The sequence below is a fragment of the Myodes glareolus genome, chromosome 21 (assembly GCF_982192425.1).
Source record: "Myodes glareolus chromosome 21, mMyoGla1.1, whole genome shotgun sequence".
NCBI classification, from domain to species: domain Eukaryota; kingdom Metazoa; phylum Chordata; class Mammalia; order Rodentia; family Cricetidae; genus Myodes; species Myodes glareolus.
In genome coordinates, this window is record NC_142046.1 from 65,124,797 (window position 1) to 65,145,756 (window position 20,960).

A 20,960-nucleotide genomic window follows, 5' to 3' on the forward strand; every position below is an offset into this window, starting at 1 on the left:
TCAGTCCATGTAGAATGTTTTATGGTCACAATCTCCAGATGGTACCTTCTGTGTGATCTTGATTCTGTAGGAAACAATCCAAGTTTTTATTAAGAGAAGAATAAAATATACTATGTTCATTCAAAAGAGAACTGTGGTTTGTACTCGGTTTGTAGGGCTTTACTTGCATGGTAATTTTGAAATGGTATAAAGAGAAATTCCAAGATTAGAAATTCTTCAGGGAGTAAAACATAAGCACAAAACTACATTTTCTACTTCATTACTGTAGATAATAATCTTCCTGTAATGTGTACACATTAAACTGGAAAAAGCAAACCTATGAGGAAAACAGTTCCACAGAGGCTTGAGGTAATAACTTTATTAATACATTAAATATTCTTATACATGAAAATATTTATTATTAAGAAATAGGAGTGTATGTTGCCTTGAGACAAAGTATTAACCTAATATCTTTCTAGGGAATATAGTTAAGAACAATCATAGAATTTCTTCTTTTTTATACCTAAGTGTTCTGAATTTACTTCTTCTATGTGTGGTATAAATGAATTTCAAAGAACAAAAAATATTAATAATTGTCTGAAAATCATATACCCAATATTTATAGATGTACATACACGAATATGTATGAATAGTTTTCCTATTATAGGTAAATAATATGCTTTAGTTTGTTCAGTAAAATTAGTTTATCCTATACCTTTAAGCATTCAGCATCATAAAGAACAAAATAAAATCAATATTTTTGGAGTTTTGTTCTTCTAGATTGATCTCTGATTAGTGGAAAGATGGCAGATTAAAATTCTTCCCCTAAGCACAGTAGGGGTGGTGCTGATTCCATTTATCCTACTTCAGCATCTTCTCAAACAGTCTTTTCATCAGCTTTCTAGTTGACAGTTCATATAGTAGTTGTACTTCCTGATATAGAATCTGCAATGCTTAGAATTGAGAGAATATGTGAACATGAAGACACTTATACCAGAAATCATATCCAATACTACCCCAGATGCCTGTCTATAGCTGAGGGGGAAAAATCACTAATTCCCAGAAAGGCCTGAAGGTTACCTTGTTTTGAAATTTTGGATTACAAAGAGAAAGATGATCAGAAATGATCCCTGAAGAGTTTCTAGAAGGCCCAGTCACTCTCTTGATTTAAAACCCTAAAAATTCTTGTGAATCAAATTTTATGGCAAAGTGCTAGATATAATTAACACACCTTATATTAAGTAATAATTAGGTCAAAGCAGGAATAAATTCTCCTGTTAAATAAAAAGTAAAATATATAAATGCCAAGTAATCTCAGAATACTCATATATGTCAGCATATGATATAGAGATATGAAACAGATTGACATTTAAAAGCTATAGCAATTGATTTTGGTGATGACTTTTTTCTTATTGCTCTATAAAGTTCTTCCTGTTGAGTAATTCAAAAGAATACCTGATTCATCTGGGATCCAGAATAACTGTCAAACAAATCAGTAAGGAAAGGGTTTAAATCCACTTCTTCCAATTGGGCCGACTTCTCTACAGGTAGAGTTGGTAATTTCACTGCATGTCTGTAAATCTTGAGACATAGAAGATGCCAGTTTATATGAAGGTTTATTGCAGCCCTGAAGGGAATTTCAGTTGACGTAATTATGATTTGAGAGGAAATGGGTAATTTTTCAAAAGACAATTATTTGTCTTCTGAGAGTATAGTTTCTTACTAAGTATTAGACCCTTGGAGATACTGAGAACTTAAACACATGATACTATGTTCTTCATGATACTTCAGCTGCCCATTGCAAACTGGGTGTTTTCTGACTCATGAGGTTAAGAGCTATACACCCTGAAACACACCACCACTCAGCAACACTTGGCTTGGATTTGTTCAGAAAGCATGATGATATGACTTAAAATTTCAGTTTCTATTGTATAAGTTTTCTTCATATGGAAACAAAAGAAATTGTACTTCTGCTGGATAGGAAGATATTTTCGTACATTAAATATGTGCTGCCAAGGGAGGCTAGCAGTATTAATTTTAGAAAAAGGAGTTTACTGTTCAGTATTGTAAAAGTCAAATTTCTCTCTGTGTCTATTTCTCTAGGCAAATGGTGAGCAGTCTTGATGGTAGCTCATTGTAAAAGATATGTGTTGCATCAGCTTAGAGTCTTTGACTATGACTTCACTGTTTATGTGGTAACCAAGTTCATCTGCATGCTACTGGGACTTTCCATGCGATAAAGTGGAGTGAGTTCAGAACTCACACTGACAAATGTTAGTAACTAATTTACTGTCTGCAGTACTCCTATGTCTCCTGTCACTACTCATGAAACTACATTAGACTACATTTTAAAAATATTAAATACACTGTAAAAATTAATATTTTTAAAATTATTTTTTATTTTTTATTATGTAATACTGATAGAGACATGATGATCTTTTGCAGTCAAATTAGATTTTGTTATGCTATATATACCACACCTTAATAAGAAATGGCTGATTACCTGGGTATGCTTGGTCGCTACTGGCTACATGGTCTTTATTATTTCAACTATTACGAGTACATTTGCTTAAAATATGTTGTCCTTCCCAAGGATTCTATCCTTGAATTATATTTTCCAAAAGATAAAATGGGAATTATATAGCATATGCCAAGCAGCATATTAAAACAATTTACTTAAAGAGTTACTTTGTAAAGAATATTCAAGACAGCCATGATAATAGAAAGCCCTGTGCAATCATTGACATGAATGGAATTAGAATGTGGTGGTCCTACCATCAATAAGTAATTTGCTAAATTCATAAAGAAAATGTGGTCTAAGAGTTTCATATTTGTTTTCAAGAAATTAAAAACAGAGAAAAATTTAGGCTATTGTTTTTTATGTGGATCATTACTAGGGGAGAGTAAGAGTACTGAAGTGGGAGGAATAATTGAGCATTTCTCTGAATTCTACCTCTGACCATATAAACATTAATAGTCACGGAGAGAGGAATAGCAGGAGGGGAGTGATCTCTAGTCCTTGAACTCTTTGTATATTTTAGAGATTAGAGATTAGTCCTCTGTCTGATATGGGGTTACTGAAGATCTTTCCCATTCAGTAGACTGCTATTTTTCCTTAGTGACTGTGTCATTTGCTTTACAGAAGCTTCTCAGTTTCAGGTGTTCCCATTTATTAATTGCTGCTCTCAGTGTTTGTGCTGCTGGGGTTATATTTAGGAAGTGCTCTTCTGTCCCCATGCATTCAAGGCTACTGCCCACTTTTTCTTCATTGAGATTCAATGTGTTGGGATTTATGTTGAGGTCTTTGATTCATTTGGACTTAAGTTTCATACATGGAATAGATATAAATCTATTTACATTGCTTTACATGTTGTCATCCAGTAATGCCAGCACCATTTGTTGGAACTTATGTGAATGCCTTGCTCTGATGACTAGTTTCATAGGACCAGAAAGCATTATGCAAAATTCCAAAGGAAGGAAGTAACCAATAGTCCCATCCAGCTATGATGCCTATTAACCACACAATGTCCAACCTGATGTGACAAACCTAAGGGGGCAGTAATGGGTTTCAGTCCCCCTCTACAAACACTCCTGCTCCTAATCCTCATGAAACCCTGGGAAAGATGGGAAGAGGGTGCAGAAACAGTGTAAGAGTCAATGGACCCAGGAGTCTACTGTGAGATTGTGTTTCTCAGTAAAATCAGAAACTACACACATAGTTCCAAGGATATATGGAAGGAATATATTTTGGATGGAGGAAATGGAAGGAAAAAATATTGTAATTATACTATAATCTTAAAATTATAATTAAAAAACAAAAAAGAATAGATTGTAATTTTTTCAGTTGGAATTTGATATAAAATCGTATCACCATATAATTTTTGTTGTACATTTCCCATTTCAGAAATGAAAGAATGGCTTCCAAATTATTGCATCTTGTTTTATATATGAAATTACATTCTGCATTGAAAATTTCTCTATATAGGAAAGACATTTTCTATATATTCATATAATAAATTGAAAAAGTAGACATGTTAATAGTATTTTATTAGAAAAAGATGGAACACACATAGACCATTATTATTTATTCAAGTCATTTTCTTAATTTCATGACATAAGTGTTTGATTCCTAAAGATAATGAATTTCTTCATGGCATCCTTCACTTCCTTATTCCTTAAGCTGTAGATCAAGGGATTCAACATAGGGATGATCACTGTATAGAAGACAGAAGCCATTTTGTCTGTGTCTAGAGAGTGGTTAGAACTGGGCTGCAAGTACATAAAGATGAGGGTTCCATAGAAAATGGTTACTGCCAACATGTGGGAACCACATGTGGAGAAAGCCTTGCGTCTTCCCTCAGCTGAGCGTATCCTCAGGATGGCAGAAATAATGAATGTATAGGAAATAAAAACAATGAGAAGAGAGGATATGAACATGATGCCAGCACAGGCAAAGATCCATAGCTGTTTAGAGTGAGTGTCTGAGCAAGTTAGCCTGAGAAGAGGCATGTCATCACAGTAGAAGTGATTGATGATATTGGAATGGCAATAGCATAGGCGAAAGGTGAGGATGGCGTGAAACAGGGCTACCAGGAAGCTGTAGCAATAGGGTGTAGCTACAAGCTGAAGGCAAATCCCTGGGGACATTAAGACCATATAGAGTAGAGGGTTACATATGGCCACATACCTGTCATAGGCCATGGAAGCCAATAGCAAACACTCAGCTGTCATGAAGGCTAGGAAACAGCCTAACTGGGCAGCACATGCATTGAAGGATATCACGTTTTTTTGATACAAGAAATTCCCAAGCATCTTGGGTGTAATGACAGAGGAGTAGCAGAAATCAACAAAAGCCAAGTTGCTGAGGAAGAAGTACATTGGCGTGTTGAGTCTTGCATCTCTTTTAATAACCAGAATCAAACCCAGGTTGCCAATTGTCGTGAAAAGATAGATGGATAAGAATACCACAAAGAGGGGCATCTTTAGCTCCTGGCGATCTGTGAGGCCCACAAGAATGAACTCTGTCACCTGGGTGCAGTTTATCTGAGTCATGAGTCTTCACAAATCTGTGTGCAAATCAATAGAAAAAAGGTGACCAACATTTTGACAAGAATATTTTCTCTTAATGTAGTGAAACCAATTATATTGTTAACATGAAAGTAATAGCTGAATTGGACAATGATTAAGTCTTTTGGAGTCAGAGCAAGAGATGATTATGATGAGGTATTTTTTGGAGACATCTCTCTCAGTCTAAATTGAAAAGAGGATAGGAGCCAGTCTCCTGGTTTAATCTTTTCCTGAAGTTGCTACTTATTGTTTAAAACTCAACATTAATTTTTTGAATATGTAAAACAAATATTTATCAGAAAATGTTGACATTGATACAATAAAAGATGAATATATTCTAATGGAATAATCATTTCTATAAAAAATAAACTACATTTTGCTCCCATAAAAAACACAAAATTCTATTCTTTACCTCTATATCTATTATATACTTTACAGAAATTATCATAGCTTATCACATGTTGGGAGTCAGATTGACTCTATGTTTTCTCAAAAGGACAAAGGGAGCTTTAGTTGACTATCCAGAAACAGACTTGGCAAACCTAGCTTAGGCCTGGAGTCACTGCCTGGAAGTCACTGTACATTCTGGGAAACTGATTCTTTCCCTTGGATTGTGGTTAACAGTTCTAAGGTGATTGTGTCTGAAGTATCCTGTGTTCCCTTTGACAATTTGTCTGTTAGTTCTCTGTTGACCGTGGCCCATTTCTCCCTTTTCAAATAGTACACAGGTTGCTGTGCTTTTTTATAAACTTGCTTCGAATAAGTCATCAGCTTATACAAGAGCCCCCGGTCCTGGCTGTTGCTTTGTCTTCTTTGTCTCTCAATCCTGGATCATCCCCCTTGATACCTTACTATTTAGGACCCTTATCCTATGGGTTCCAGCCACTTACAAACATCAGTAATTGTCTTAGAAATGCATATGGGTAGCATGATGACAAACACAATGATGTGCTTATTTACTTCTCTTTCTTTCTTTTTAATCCTATCATTTTGTAAAGTATCCATTTTACAAATAAATGAGAAGATTCTCTTAAGAGGCTCAGTGTGTGAAGTGTGATTAGACAGCTAGAATTCAAAAATGGGGTTCCTACAATGTACAGAGCACTTCATGATTATATCCTCATTATGACTGCATATCTCCCCTCAGCAGAACACATCCTAAGGAGTATACAAATGATGTACAAATGGGAAATAAGGGTAGTCAGAAGGAAGGATCTAAGTGTGGTGGTGCATCCTGTAATCTCAGAATTGGAGAAGTGAAAGCAGCAGGAATCACAAATTCAAAGTCACCTCATTTACATATAAAAAGGCTAACTCAGGCTACTTTATACTCTGTCTCAAAAACAAGAACAATAAGCAACAGAAAGAAAACAAATGAACAAACAAAAAGGACAAATAAGAAAGACACACAGAAAGGAGGAAAAGGTATGGTAAGAACAGAAGCTGTGATTCATTGAAGGTGTCTGCACCAGTAACTCCCACCACTGCAGGTCTAAAATGTTTCTCCTATTTGTTTGTGTGTGACATACAGTTATAAAGTAATCTTCATATTCAAAGCAAATAATGCTCACATCATTAAATAACTTTAATTAAAAAGTACTATTGCTTTCCAACTGATTTATGTAAGTTTACTTAGATCATGTCACTTTTTCTTTGTGGCTGATGCACACAAACATGCACTCACACTCACACACACATGCACACACATGTATGTACACATATACACATGCATAGACATACATACATGCACACACTCACATGCATGAACACAACGATACATACATGCACGCACATGCACGCACACAAAAATACATGCATGTACACACATACACACATGCACGTACACACATGCAAGCACACAGTTTCATGCACACAATAATACATATATGCACACACACATGCATGCACAACAATACATACATGCACACACATACACACATGCATGCACACACAAACTATATCACCATTATTTTATCAGTATTGTACTGTAAGTGCAGTGCCTTCATATATTTGCCTGTCTTTTTAAACTTTTACCTATGCACAGGTAATATAACATATGCAATTATTCTTCCTATCAAATCTCATAATTTAATGTATTTTCCATCTATGAAAAATTCAAATAAAATTTCAGAAAAATAAATGACTTTAAAAACACCTTATTTAATAAAACATTATACATGCAAAAACTTGGAGTTCCTGATTTTATGTAGTTGGTTGTTTTTTGTGTGCTTTTACTCTTTGGTCTTTGGGGGTCTGCTACCCAACTGGCAAATAAATGCCCAGAGGATTATTCTTACATATGAATGCCTGGCTTTAACTTGACTTGTTTCTTGCCACCATCTCTTAAAATATCCCATTAACCTTTTGCCTCTGGGCTTTTTACCTTTCTCTCTTTCTGTATATCTTTTTTAAACTTACTCTGTGGCTTGCTATGTAGCTGGGTGGCTGGTCCCTGGTGTCTTCTCTCCTACTTTTCTCATTCCTCCCCTTTCCCCAGATTTCTCTTATTTCTTCTATTTACTCCCTCTGCCTGTCAGGTCCATCTATCCTTTCTTCCACCTTGCTATTGGCTGTTCAGCTCTTTATTAACCACTCAGGTATTTTAGACAGACAAAGTAATGTCGATTCACAGTTAATGAAATGCAATATAAAAAATGTAACATATCTTTGCATCATTAAAACAAATGTTCCACAGCATGAACAAAGGTAACACATTTTTCTTCCTTTTTTTCTTTTCCTTTTTTTTTCTTTTTTAAAACTTTTTTAGTTTTTTCGAGACAGGGTTTCTCTCTGTACCTTTGGAGCCTGTCCTGGAACTAGCTCCTGTAAACCAGTCTGGCCTCCAACTCACAGAGATCTGCCTGCATCTGCCTCCTGAGTGTTGGGATTAAAAGAGTAAACAACCACCACTGCCTGGCAACAAATTTCTTTCTGACTAATGTATTTACGTATCTCAGAATGATTTCAGATGATGAAATTATTTCTTTGTTTTAATTTGAGATGTTTTTAGGGCAAGTGCTACATATTAGGTAATTTTATTTTCAATTTCAATTTATTTTATACAAAAGAATTGCATTGTAGGATTTCTTGAGATGTCTCGATGCTTAAAGTACTTGCTGGCCAAGGAAGTGGGTAGGTTTGAGTTTAGATCCCAAACACTCAAATTAGAGCCAGTCATAATGGCAGCACACTTCTGTAATCCAGGTAATAGGTGCACAGACACAGGAGTATATGTGAAGCTCATTGGCCTGTCAGTGTAGCTCAGTCTGAGAGCTCTATAGCTTTGGAGAAATCTGTCTAAAAATAGGGTGAAAAGAGGTTTAAATTGAGGTCTCTTACCTTCATAATTGCATGCACATGTGCACTCACAGACATGTACATACACACACATCTCTCTCTCTCACACACACACACAAACACATACACAAGCACTTCATTCTATTTCGTTCTATATCATCTTTAAGCACACACATGAATTTTTAAATGAAAGAGTAAAAATACAAAGCAAAGAAGCTTTCACTCTCATATGTTTGCTTTGAGATGAAGAGATATGGTGATAGGTAGATTAGTGTATCTAACTATAAACTGTTGTAATAGACACTTTGTATTGGTATAGATTTTTGTATACTGATACATATGTAAAATTGTTTGTGTTTCTGTTTGAAACTGAATATGCTTCCATTTCTGTTTCAAATGTTTATGCATCTATGTAAAGTTATTTTGTCATATTGTATGCATGCATGTTTCTACCTCTGTTTAAAATGCTTTCTATGTTGATCCAATTTTAGGATATATTTATTATATTGTACTATATGTTTCTACCTCTGATTAAGATACATATATATCTTAATATATATTATCTTATATCTATATCTATATCTATCTATCTATCTATCTATCTATCTATCTATCTATCTATCTATCTATCCCTTTAATCCCAGCACTCAGGAGGCAGAGGCAGGCAGATCTCTGTTGTTTTGAGGTTAGCCTGGCCTACAAGGTGAGTTCCAGGACAGCCAAAGCTATACAGAGAAACCCTTTCTTGAAAAACCAAAAAAGAGAAAAAAACGAAAAAAAAGACTGCCACAGAATATGAAAATATTCAAAGTTATACCTCATATATAGAGATGTGACTGTCTAAATTTTGAAAGAGTACTGACTCTTGTTTCTCTTTGCTAAAAATGTTTCAAGAAAAGCACCTTCTCATAGAGCTTCATTGTGTATGTTTAGCTCTTCTCATTTTTCCACTCATTTTTCTGTCAGTCTCGCTATCAACTGTAAGAATACAAACATGCATGGCTTCCCTTTAACCATTTCCTGGTTTCTTGGGATAATTTATTTCACTGCTTTTCTGAAATAGTGTATCATGTTTTCTTATACCCAGAACTACCATCAACTGTTTTTAACTTACAGTCCTGTGCAAAAGAAATATGTTTGCACATATACTTACAAAATTGTGTATGCATTTGCTTGAACATCATGCATCTTTTAATACTAAATCAAAATCATGAAAAACTCTATCTTCCTCAGAGAAAGTGTTACAAATGACCTGTCTTTTCCTAGCATTCATACAACACAAATGTTGAGTACTTCCTCACAAAATGCACATAAGTTAGACAAATCTCTGATCCTGTCTACACCAGTGGACGTTCTTGATATTCTAAGTCTGTCACACAATAGATAGCTCATTTTTTGAATTACTTAGCATGTTTTTAGAATTATAATACTGTATCATTTCCCATTTCCATTTTGTCCTTCTAATACCTCCTATATAACTCTGTTTGCTCTTGTTCAAATTCATAGCCTTTCTTTTCATTAATTACTATTTTATATGCATATAATTATACATTTATATTCCAAAAATATACAAAACAACCTCTTTAGTTTGTATAATGTGATTTATACATATACTTTCAAGGCTGACTGTTTAGTATTGGACAACCAATTTGCGTAACATTTTCCGGGGAGACTATGTCTCCCACTCTCAAAATTATTTAGGCTTCTGTACTTTTTATTTTCTGTGAATCGAGGCCTTGGTCATTTTCCTTTGTCTGCATTGGCATATTTGATGTATTTTTTATCATAATGATAACATAGCATTAAAATTAGTGGTTAGTGATTAAATTAGGGCAATGCTATGCACTGGTGATCTTGTTTCTTATTTGGAATGCTTGGCTTAGCTACTGAAATATGAAATAGAGGTAAGTAAGCTCCTCCTAAAGCATAGATGCGAAAGTTCCTTCTGGGTTGCAAATTACTCATGCTATTTTATCAAAGAAAAAAATTATAGTGGAGTTTTAAGTCTAGGCATAGGTACTGGCTGCCTAATCAACAATTGTCCTTCTACTCTTAAAGAACTCTCAAAAGACAGACTTTCAAGAAGAAACTTCAAGAAGTGAGGTTTTGACATAAATTAAAATCTTTAATGGATTTTAGACTTTTCAAATACTTCCCCACCACAATCTAATTATATATTCTATATACTATGAAGTATATTAAAGTAAATTAAAATAATACAAGAATACAATATTTTGCTTTATTTCAGAAAATGTTACCTAAAATTTTTCAGTCCAAAGATCTTTATGGTCTTTAATTTTAAAATACATATTTGTCACTAATGTCAAAACCTGATTATTGAACTTACTTGGAAAACCTGAGTTCTATTTCTTCTGCACGTAATGCTTGAACAGCAACAAACTATTGACTTTTATTAGTGAAACTATCCCAAAGGATCTACTTAGAAGAATGATGTAAGAAGATTTAGTCATGAAAAATTTTAGTCTATGTCTTTGGGGCATAGATATCCAAAGCAGGTGAGAGATAATTAATATAATTTTTTGGTTTTCAGAAACCACAGATCTTAAGCTCTGCTTTTTCATATCGTTGCCCTAATATGCTGTCTTGGGAACTGTCATTTTTTCTGATTTTCATTCTTTATATTATTTCTGCTTGGTTTTAGGTTTTTCTTTTACATTTGGTTTCAATTTTGGGAGAGGTTGCAAGGGCAGTAGGCAGATGCGAGGAGACAGAGAGATAAGTGAGATTGGAATGTGTGATGAGAAATTCACAAAGAACCAGTAATACTTAAAAAACGAAACATTGCATATAAAGCACAATAAAATAGCTATATAGAACAACTACAGAAGAACTTCCATGTGTTAATTCTTAAAATTTGCATATATTTGGAAGAACTAAGTTGCAAAAATATACTTTAGAGGACTGTTAAACATAATGCTGTGTTTATTTGCTGTTTTGAAATACTCAATAAGTATGTGCTTCTTCTTCTAAGGTGTTGGTTTCTGATATTGATTTAGTCACTAAACTATATGATCTAAAACACATCATTGTTTTTTATTTTAATTACTTTTTTCATTTATTTTACAAAGCAACCACTGTCTTCTCCATCCTTTCCTTTTGTTCCCTCCCCTTTCCTATCTACTTGTCTCCTTACCCACTCCTCCTCCATCTCCATTCAGAAAAACACAGGTCTCCCATTGACTTGCACATCAAGTTGAGGCAGAGCGAAGCTTGTCGCCTTATGTTGAAGCAGGGCCAGGTAATCTAGTATGGCTAATGGTTACCAGAAATAACCTAAGTGCCAGGGAAAGGTCCTGCTCTTACTGTTAGATGCCTTACTAAGAGACCAAGCTACATGGTTGTTATACACATGCAGAGGGACTAGGTTGTTCTCATTTGTTGGGAAAATTTGAAGTCCTGGCCTTCAGCTGGTCTTCCCTGCTAGAGCCTTCTGATTAGAGTTACTAAAAGCTGCCTTGAAGATCAGAGGAAAAGGTTTTCACCTGTTGGCCCACTTGACTGTTGGGTTATATAAGCCTCCATGGTGCTATTGAATAAAGGGCTTCTTACCAGTGATTAGAGGTCCGTGGCTTTGTCTTTTTGTCTCTTTGTGTGTTTGTGTATTTCAACCTCCAGCCCCTTGCCCAATGCTCACGAACCGTATTGTAGCGCATAGTGTCGCAGACGGGGGCGCAGTGCACAGCACCCATTCAGGTTCCCTGATAGTCTTTTTGATTGTTACTTGGAGACACCATGTAAAGAATATGATTTTAATATATTAGGGACAATGATCCTCCAATGGACTTATTTTTTTTCTCCTAAAGATCATGTGTTAAACCTTAAACCCCTAAAAAAAAAATAGTCTTTTAAGATGGTACCTGTGAGATGCAATTAGTGTTAGAAGACATCATGGAGGTGGCAGCTTTGTGATGACTCTAGTGCCTTCTGAGAAAAGACAGAACAGGGAATGTATTTTTAATCAATCTATCTACCTTTATCTTCCCCACTTCTCTGCTACCTCTTTTCTTTCCCCTTATAAAGATGAGGTTATTGAACCCACAGAGTGTCTGTAATTATCAAGAATGTCAGAAAGAGAGCCTTAGCTACTACTGATTGAATCCGACAGAACATTGATCTTTGCTGGACCTCTGGATCTAGAATAGTGAGAAAACTTACTTTTATTATTTAATCTACAAGTTTATGGTGTTTTATTGAAGTCTAAACAGGATAAAAGCATCTCTAAGAAAGACAAGCAGTCTTCAGTGCAAAAATTTTCATGGCAGCAAATGCAGTGACACATCATTGTTAGGGATGCTGGGACTAGGGAAGACTGAGTGCCCAGACGGCCATTTATGCTAATACCACTAAGGCTCAGGGATCATCATGGAAAAGGGAGTAGAAAGAACTTAAGGTAGAAGACAAGCAAGGAAAAAAGATTAATTTATTGATTGTCTGCCAAAGACACGGGTTATCCTAGGAACCAGAAACATTTTGGAAGCAAACAGGTAGAGTATGTTTCCCTGAAAACTAACTACAGGAGGGAACTGGAGTCATTATTTTAAAGTCATGAAAAACATGATGAAGAAAAGAAGCAGAATAAAAAAATTGAAAAATTTTAAAAAGTTCAGATAAGACACACTCCAAAACACCATTGAGCTTATCTTCTGCTGGTCATCTGTGTCTGCAGATGTGATCTGTCCCTATGAGTAGTTTGTTTTCCCAGTGAGACTCCCTTGGTGAGAACTCATTTATCATTTGCAAGTGGTTATCATTTGGAAATAGTTTAGGATTAGGGATGTTGACATGTGTTCACTTTTCCTTCTAGCTCTAGGACACTGTCTGATACACACCCATGTAGGCCCTACGCATACTGCTTCAGTATCTGTGAGTTGTCATGTGTGCCAGCTCTCTTGTGTCAAGAAAGGCTTGTTTACTTGGTATTCTCCATCTCCTCTGACTATTACAGACTTCCTGTCTCCTCTTTTTTTTCGGATTTCCTGTGTCCTGAAGGAAAGAGTTTGATAGAGATATTATTGACCTTTCTGGGTCTGGGTTGCCTCACTCAATATGATGTTTTATAGATCTATCCATTTGCCCATTTCTTCTAGATGTCATTACTTTTCTCCGCTGTGTAAAACTCCTTTATGTAAATGTATTACATTTTTCTTATCCTTTCTTCTGTTGAGGGGCTTTTAGGTTGTTTCTAGGTTCTGGCTATGACAAACAATGCTGCTATGAACATAACTGTGCACATGTCCTTGTGGTATGATTGAACATCCTTTGGGTATATGCCCAAAAGTGATACTACTGGAACTTGAGGAAGGTTATTTCCTAATTTTTTGAGAAATCGCTATACTTACATCCAAAGGGGCTGTACCGGCTTGCTCTTCCACTATAATGCAGGAATGTTCACTTTACCCTACAACTTCTCCAGCATAAATTGTCCTCAGTGTTTTTGATCTTGACCATTCTTACAGGTGTAAGATTTAATCTCAGAATTGTTTTGATTTAAATTTCTCTGATGGCTAAGGAGGTTGAGCATCTCCTTAAGTGTTTCAGCCATTTTAGATTCCTCTGTTGAGAGTTCTGTGTTTAGGATTGTATTCCATTTTTTATTTGATTGTTTGTTCTTTCGATTGGTTGATAGACACTTGGAATTTCATTCTTTTCTCATGTTGTGCATCTGCTATTCCGTTTTCTAGGAACACTCATTCTTCATATTAATAAACCCTGATAATTTTCTCATGTCATCTTGCATTTTTTTATTAATCATTACACCACAGCAGAAGTTTCGTAAAGAATGAAATTTTGTGTCCGGGGCTAGACAGACCTTACACTTCCCGGATACCCTGATGTATGTAGAAGGAATACAGTTACTCCTTTAAAATGAAAATATGCTTAGCAGAGCCTGTAACAGATGGGGACGAAGAACTGGTAGAGATTTGGTTTCAGATCCAGAGAACCCACGTCTTTCTACCACATGGTGCTATGGTAATTAGTGCCAAGTCCACTGGCCACTGTGTGCTTTGTCTCAATGTCCTTGAGATTTTAGGGTAACCTGACAGTGGAAAATTACCCTGACCCCGGACTGACCAGAGCTCTGAGTCTTGGAAATCCCAGATCTGAGACTCTGCTTTAAAAACCAAAGAGTGTTTCAGAGTCAAGGCTAATCAATACTTTTGACTGCATTGTACTTTTCCAATAGGTCATAGTACATGTTTCCAATATGCTATAAACCTGGCCCTCAACCCAGTCCTCAGCTGTCTCTGTTTCTGCTCAGAAGCAGCCACCATTTGTGACTCTCCCCATTAAGTCTCTTGTTTAAGGTTTGTTGCCTGGTGCGACTTTGTTGAATGCCTTGGTTCCCGGTTGCCAAGATGCTGTTGGACCCAGAAAAACCCCTCCAGAGATAGCCTGTGTTCATGTGTAACCTTGTTTAATTTTGTGTATGAAGCATTGTTTGTTTTTCTACTGATTTTGTTTCATTGTCTGATGCCTTGTTGTTCATTCTCTCCTATTTTTCTATTGTAAGTGGCATATAATAAATTGTACTTCTTAATAAACTTGCTTGGCATAAGACGTCAGTTTATGCAAGACATTCTGATCCCAGATTTTTGTCTTCCAATCTTCTCATGTACCAACCTCTCACTTAGGACCCTGTCGCTGAAGAATGGCCTGCTTGATCACGTCCCTTTCATTTATGATTTCATCATGAGAACCTAAAATAATACTTTGTACACAGTAAATACTGAAGTATTTCTGAAGTAGTTTAGAGTGAAAATAGCCTATAGGATATTGTCCTTTTAATGATGATTTTGTCTTTGAAAACATATTTGTTTATCTTTTCAAATGTTTTGCCTAAAGGTAGGTATGTGTACCATGTCTGTTCAATACCCACAGGTTTCAGAAGAAGGCATCAGATCCTCAGGAACTGTAGTTACGTATGGTTTGAACTCCTAGTCAGTAGTGAAAACAAAACACAGCACCTCTAGAAGAGCAAAATGAGCTCTTAATTGCTTTGCTGCCTCTCTAGCCCCTGAAGTAGCTTTTATTACGAAGATGACAAATTAATCAATGACCACTATGCATTCATCATGCTCCTATTAGAGATAGCTGCTGAAATGCCATTTCTTTATACTTTACGTGACTCTTCATGGTTAATTTTTATCTCAAAGAGAAAAGCTTATTATTATTGTTGTTGTTGTTGTTGTTGTAATTGTGCAGTAGCATTAGTAATGATTTACTACATGTAAAATATTAATCATTATTATACTTGTTTTTATAATTTAACACATTTTATTTTCAGTGAAATTTCTACAAAAGCTGTTTTCTTATTTTCAACTTTCTTGAAACTGTGAATTTGAGATATGAAATTCGAGGTGTGTCTCTTATCTGTTGGGATTCTTATTTTGTTAATAGAGTGGTTTGTTTTGAAATAGATGTTTTTGTTTGCTTTCAGAATATAAAGATAAAATTATAAGAATTCACTTCAGCACAAAGGATGATATTTCAGTGAGTGGAGTAGATTTGACTTGTGCACTAAGTAATCAATAAGGAGACGTCCGTTCTTACAATCCTGTTATTGGTTGGTAGAGTTGTGTGTGAAGTGGTCTGCACAGGTGTAATAGTTACTTTCCTGCTGCTGGGGTAAAGCAGCATGATCAGAATAAACTTGAAAAAGAAACAAGTTTTTTGAGTGTATGAGTCCAAAGGGGTAAAACTCCATCATGGCAGTGAGATGACTGCAAAACAGAAACTAGGAGCTGATACCTTCAAAGTCAAGCATGAAACACAGAGAGCAAACTGGAAAACATAAAGAGGCTTTCAAAATAACAGCCTTTCCCAGTAACTTCCTCTCACACAGCCCCAAACAACATCACTAATTGGGGACCAATGTTCAAATGCCTGGGACAAGGGAGACATTCTTACTCAAACCACTTTGCCAGGATACTGAACCCAGCATCCTGTATAAGCACAGAGAAGTTATTCTTAGCATTTTCCAGGGAATCCAGTGTTCATTCACATTAAGGAGAATCTGTATTTACTCTACAGTGTTTTAATTTTTACATTTTTATTTGCATGATTTAAGTGTGTATGGTTTGCTGAATCCTAATTATCAAGCTCTTGAAATAAAAGTTTTATCTTCTCCCACTGGCTTTGTTAAATTGCAAGGTGACACTGTTATTAATTAATTATTCCCTTCTGGGTTATTACTGGGGAAATATACGTGAAAACTTCATATTAGAGCAATTTAAGTAATTATGTTAAGTAATCTGGAGACTTTATAACTGAAGAAAATCATGATACTATTAATTAACTATGTATGTGTTACAATTCCAAATCTATTTATGTTGATAAGAGTAAATATCAGGTAAATCACAGAAAAATAAAAAATAACAACACAAAATGATATCGAGAAATAAAAATACATATCAACATAACTAAGAAATGTGAACTGTGTATTTTTAAATTTCTGACATAAAACTACCCCATTTTTAGTGATACTATTTACAATTTGAGGTCTCATGAGTTATTCTAGTCAATAAATGTCCACAAATTTGACATATAAACAGATTTTATTTTTCTATAAAAAGTCTGTTGAAACTTTTGATCTTCATCATCAGATCTCCAATTCTAAGGATTGCTCATGTCTTCTGTCCAAAACAGGAGAGCTGAAATTTAGTGAAGCGTCAGTCATGGGTAAGGTGCAATAGCTAAGCTTTTTATTTTGTGTGGTGTGTATGTACATGTAAGAGGGGTGTCATGTATACACACGTGTGCAGTACTGTGTGACTTTGCATGACTTGTCTCATTTTTCATTTTTGTTTTTAAAGATGTTATGTTGTCAGAAGACTCATATGACAAAAAAGAACACATCCTGAATCCAAACTTTATTTCATGAACTGTGCTTCACGTCTAAAGCTGTGATGGGATCAAATCTAGGGCTCCAAGCATAACCAATAAGCACTTCACCAGCAAAATGACATCCTCAGCCCTAGATTTTATTTTAAAATAAAAGCCCATATGATGACAGGAGAAATAGGAGATGCCCCATTATGTCTCAATAGTATGCTTGATGAATATCAAATATTTTATTATAATTCATCGATTACATATTTTACTCAGAATTTAGTTTTATGTCCATTAGGTTGTCCCATCCAAAATAGACTTGTAGTTAGTCTGTCTCCTTAATGTCTTCTATGCTGTCATAGTTTCTCTGTATGTTATGGTGATTTGGGGGAATATACTGGCCAGTATTTTCTGCATTGCTACGCTGCTCTGTTTCTTCTCAGTTTTTCCTCATACTTGGATTAAAGTTATAGGCGTAGTAAAGAAATAAAAGCAGTAGATTGCTATCTTTGTCACATCATGATGAAGGGCCCCTTTGTAGACTTGACTTATCACAGGTCGTGTTAATCTACTTTCCTAGTCAAATTAGTTTTTGTCGTTTTTCGTCATTGTCATGTGACACCTTTACTTTGCATATTGCACTATTTGGAAGGAAACCATCAAGATAAAGTAACATAAAATGACATATCAGTCCATTCCCCAAGGGCATAGTATAGACACAAATCAACATATTCTCCTGTTTGGAAAAATTGTTTCTCATTACTTATAAAGTATGTAAACAATTTAAACATAGTATGGAATCTTATCTTGTAGGTAACAAAATGCTTTAATGGAAATCTACATATTTACATTTCAACTGAGATTGCTTTGGCTTTATCTATTGAAAATACAGTGGGGGTCTTCCTGTACTATTTTGATCCTTTGACCTCACAATCACATATTCTCTCATATTTTCTCTTTCTCCTGGCTTCTCCCCGTATTTACTTTTCTTATTTCTTATCTTCCTTTTTTACCTTCTTCTTTCTTTAATTATCATATTCCTTTTCCCCTTTCTCCCTTATTTTCCCACTTGATCTCCAAAGTTCAAGTTAGTTAACATAAAATTCAAAATATTCAGTGGATTGTAAACATTAACTAATTGGAAGGGGAAGATAGAGTGAAATTGACTGGGCATGTGAGACATCCAATAAGAGCTGTTAGAGAGAATAAAAATAGATTTAATACAATGGAAATTTTCAAAGAATAAATAAAAAGAACAAAAGACCCATATCTTTGTGTTCTTGGATACATTTCTTCCAAATTAGTTACTAGATTGCTGGTGGGCAGTTATTCACATGTATGTGCATAGGTTACTATTATAACCATAAAAATTTACTTATTTTGTATCTCAGTTCTGCTTTTCTCCTTGACTTTTGTTGCCCAGGATTGACTTCAAACCTGTAAGTCAGCCATCTTGCTTTTTATTTCACAATTGTGAGTAATCATATCCATGTCTTTATTAACCAAAGATGTTTTAAAGTTACATTGATTTGAAAGAATTACATGGATTTGTTACGAACCTCTTTAGTGCAGCCTTCACATCCTTGTTCCGCAGGCTGTAGATCAATGGGTTCAACATTGGGATGACCAGTGTATAAAAGACAGAGGCCATCTTATCAGTATCTAGTGAGTGATTAGTTTGAGGCTGCAAATACATGAATAGCAGTGTTCCGTAGAACACCGTGACAGCCACCATATGTGAAGCACAGGTGGAAAAGGCTTTCCTCCATCCTTCTGCTGAACGGATCCTTAGGATAGATAACACAATGTTGAAATAAGACACTAGCACTATACTCATGGAAAAAAATAGGTTTGTAGCTGCAGATATAAAGACTACAGTTTCTGGGAGGTAGGTGTCAGAACAGGACAGTGCCAACAGAGGGACGTTGTCACAGTAAAAGTGGTTGATTTTATTGGAAGAGCAATAAGACACAGAGAACACACAAGATGAAACAACAATGGCCGTGCAAAAGCCATAGACGTATGTGAGGGAGACTAGCAGAAGGCACACGTGCCGAGACACCACCACCATGTAGAGCAGGGGGTTGCAGATGGCCACATAGCGGTCATAGGCCATCACAGCCAGCATGAAGATCTCGGCTACAATGAAAACCAGGAATCCTCCCAGCTGGGTGGCACATTCATAGTACAAGGTGGTTTTCTTACTGACTAAGAAGTTGACCAGCATTTTAGGAGCAATGACAGTGGAGTTGCCAAGGTTGATGACAGCCAGGTGTCTGAGGAAGAAGTACATGGGAGTTTGAAGTCGTGAGTCCACGGTGGTGAGGGTGATGATGCCCAGGTTTCCTGCTGCTGTCAGCATGTAGATGACCAGGAAGACAAAGAAAAGTGGGACCTGCAGTTCTCGACGGTCTGAAACACCCACAAGAATAAACTCAGTGACATGAGATGTATTTCTAGGAGCCATGTAAAAGCTGTGAATTCTTCTGTTTGGAGAAGAAAAGCATTGCATAAGAAGTTAAGGAAGCAATTTCTAAATTGTCATTAGATAGGATGTTCCTGGGTGGAGAGTTATATTGCAAAATGGACTTCCTACTTGTTTTTCTCACTTGTGAATCATGGAGATATTTTAGAGAGAGAAATATTTTGATTACTTGATTTGAGCCACAAATTTTTTATTTTATTTATTTATTTTTTTGCTGCTGTGATGATTATGAATTGTATGGTTTGGAAAAAGTCGAGAGGTTGGACCAAAACAAGAAAATTTAAAGAATATAAAATACACTTAATAATTTTTATGGGCTTTTTTTGTAGTGAGATAACACTGGGTAGGCCAATGTGCAAAAGATGAAGATTGAAAGAAAAATTTGATAGCTAGAAGAATAAGATGGTATTTTCTATATGTTATTTGAATTTGATTATATGAAGTGGGGAATGATGATTATCCATATAGTTGTTATTTTTTTGGAGATCCTTGAGAATCTGGTCAATATTCATGGATTTGTTTGAGTTATCATAGGAAATGATTTAAAAATGCAGCAATCCAAGCTCTGTTTTTAGTATATTGTACATTTCATGCTTGAAAAACTGTTTACTAGGCATTTAGGGAATCAAGTGTTAGTGGTGTCTGTATTACAGGTACTCGTGTGACTACGAAGTATGTGGAAGGATAGTATTAGATCATGTATTACAAGACAATTCTGTCCTTAAAAAAAGTTTAATATGCTGTCCACAAAAATCTATCACTAATCACTGACAATCAGTTCTTTGATTTAGAAAACCTGCTTAATATCAAACGAAAATATAGGTCTGGTGGTTGGCACTAATAATCACAAAATTCATGAAGCGGAGGTGGGAAATGGTGAATTACTTGCCAGTTTCTAGCCTAGTTTCAGTCACACAGTAAGAGACTACCTTATAAAGGGAAAACAGGAAAGAAAAAACAAAAAGAAGAAAATAGGTTTGGTAGTGCTGGTCTGTACCCCCAGGACTCAAGAAAATGTGGAGGCAGGATGATGGGCTGTCCAAGGTCATCCAGAGTCTTGCTCTGGAACATGCTGGAAGGAGGCAGAGAAGTTTATTCTGAGCTCTCTGTACTAGGTAAATGAGCTAAGTGCAAATTTCAGAAAGTATGTTGCTTCCTGGGAAGTTACCCATGAATATAAAACAGGCTTCATCAAAGTAAATTGGGGTTCTGGGACTCCATAGTTTAAGTCCACTGTTTTAGTGGATGCCCCTTTTCAATGTGACCCAGTTTTCTGATACCT

General features: G+C 35.6%; 2 protein-coding genes across 2 annotated transcripts; both read right to left on the reverse strand.

Annotated features, from left to right (window-relative positions):
* Nucleotides 1-4,072: 4,072 nt before the first annotated feature.
* LOC125394999 (olfactory receptor 8U9) lies at nt 4,073-5,031 on the reverse strand. The gene is given in 2 exon segments (XM_048426178.3): nt 4,073-4,095; nt 4,098-5,031. Coding segments are annotated over 2 exon segments (957 nt in total).
* Nucleotides 5,032-18,712: 13,681 nt separating this feature from the next.
* LOC125394970 (olfactory receptor 8J3) lies at nt 18,713-19,660 on the reverse strand. The gene has a single exon (XM_048426143.3). It carries the CDS (start codon nt 19,658-19,660, stop codon nt 18,713-18,715), a length of 948 nt encoding a protein of 315 aa, XP_048282100.3.
* Nucleotides 19,661-20,960: the final 1,300 nt, after the last annotated feature.

What these genes read in the sequence shown, in the direction of transcription:
- LOC125394970 (XM_048426143.3), bottom strand. Translation starts at nt 19,660, where the DNA reads ATGGCTCCTAGAAATACATCTCATGTCACTGAGTTTATTCTTGTGGGT.